General features: G+C 77.2%; 1 protein-coding gene across 1 annotated transcript; it reads right to left on the bottom strand.

The window, feature by feature from the left end:
- Positions 1-488: 488 nt before the first annotated feature.
- Positions 489-1199, bottom strand: H696_04458 (hypothetical protein; the record flags this gene model as incomplete). The annotated part of the gene is made up of 2 exons (XM_009498334.1): positions 489-574; positions 1085-1199. The coding sequence occupies 2 exons, from the start codon at positions 1197-1199 to the stop codon at positions 489-491; spliced, it is 201 nt and encodes a 66-aa protein (XP_009496609.1).
- Positions 1200-1761: the final 562 nt, after the last annotated feature.

Below are 1761 nucleotides of genomic sequence, written 5' to 3'. Positions count from 1 at the left end.
GCCTGCAAAATAAGCCCGCGCCCCGTGCCCACGCGGGGGGGGGGGGGGGCGGACCTGACAGCCGCGGTCCGGGCGACGCGGCAGCCCCTCAAGCGCGCGCATGTGCGAGTGCATGCCCGAGCGAGCAGACGCACTCGCGTGGGTATGTCCGCCCCCCCCTCCAGGGGGGCGGGCGGGCTGCTGTACTACCCTGCGGCGCTTGCCTGGGGTGCGGGATGGATGACGCGTGCGGGCCTCGCCCGCGCTCCCCTCCCCCGGGGGGGGGGGGGGAGGGGGGGCGGACTGGCGCTGGACGCATAGTCCGACCCGGGCCGGCGGCGGGCCGAGCCAAGCCCCGGGTCGGCCTGGGAGGCGGGGGCCCCTCACTCCTGCCCCCCCCCCCCCCGCCCCCAGGTGATGGGGTGGGAGGGAGGGAGGGGGGGCCGAGTCCAAACACGGCCGGTGTCATGACGCGAGCGCCTTGGTGTGGCGGGCGTCAGGCCGTGCTGCTATTGGGCGGCCGGCCGGCCACCTGGGACCGGGACCGGGACCGGGACCGGGGCCGGGACCGAGACCGAGACCGAGACCAGGCCATCTATTCGTGGCGCGCTGGCGCGCGGCCGCTCGGCCCCTGCGCATTGTGACCTGAGGAGAGCCAGCGGGACGGGGGGGGGGGGGGGGGGGCCGGCCCCTCGGGCGCGTGCATCCGCACCGAAGGGGTTTCACCTGGCCCGGGCCATTGTGTGAAACAGGGCCTCCGCGCCGGGCCGGTCATCGCGCTTCGGGCCAGTTCCACTGGGACCCGGGTCTCAGAGACGGGACGCGGCTCTCCAGGCAGGCAGGCAGGCAGGCACGGGGGGGGGGGAAGGATGCCGGGCATTCGCGCAGCCCGTGGGCCGGCAGCCGGCAACCGCCAGGCGGCGAGCGCACGCCCGCGCGTACGGGGGCCAGAGCATACCCCTGCCCCCAAACAATGGTTTTCGCGCGGCGCCCCCTCCCCCCCCCCCCCCCGCCCCGGCCCCCGGCCGGCGCCGAGGGGGCTGCGAGAGACGCGGCAACGTCGGCTTCCGGGTCGCGGAGATGGCCGGTTGCCGGGCGGCCGCACCTGCCCCAGGCCGGACAGCCTGACTGGGCCGGGCCGGGAAGGTCTCGCGCACGCCAAGCACCTTGGGAACCTCGATCCCGGGAACCGGGGGTCCCGGGAAAGTACCCCCTGGCATACCCGGGGGGCCGAGGGGCTGCGGGGGGCGCACAAAAATGCAGCCCATGTGTGGCGGCAGCCCACCGGCCGCGGCTCAGCTGGTGGCCCAACCCCGGCGCGCCTTGCCACTCGTCCGCCCGCGCCGGCCTGTCTGCCCGCCTCCGGCGCCGGGTGGAACAGTCGCCCCCCCCCGCCCGGGGGGGGGGGAAATTGGCGTCCGCGGCGCTGCCTGCCCGGGGGGCGGGGGGCCTTTCTCACCACCGGCCCCGGTCGCCCGGGTAAACAACCGGCCCGCTGGCCGGGGAGCCGCCAGCCGGGCGGCGTGTGGCCGCGCGCGCGCGTACATGCCGCGGGGGGCTTCTGTCGTCATGCCCCCCCCTCCGCCCGCCCCGGGAGCCCTCCCGTGAGAGCGACCTGCTTGGGGGGGCGGGGCCGGGGGAACTGGGGACCGCGAGCCGGGGCTGGTCGTATATACCCCTGCGGCCGCTGTGCGTCTGGTTCCCGCCGGCCGTGGCAGGCATGACTCTGGCCGTCTAGCGGCAGGCGGGGGGGTCGGCCGAGCGCCCAGGGTGATATGGCCG

This window comes from Fonticula alba (assembly GCF_000388065.1).
Source record: "Fonticula alba strain ATCC 38817 unplaced genomic scaffold supercont2.7, whole genome shotgun sequence".
Taxonomy (NCBI): Eukaryota; order Rotosphaerida; family Fonticulaceae; genus Fonticula; species Fonticula alba.
This window is presented reverse-complemented; position numbering and strand designations above follow the sequence as displayed.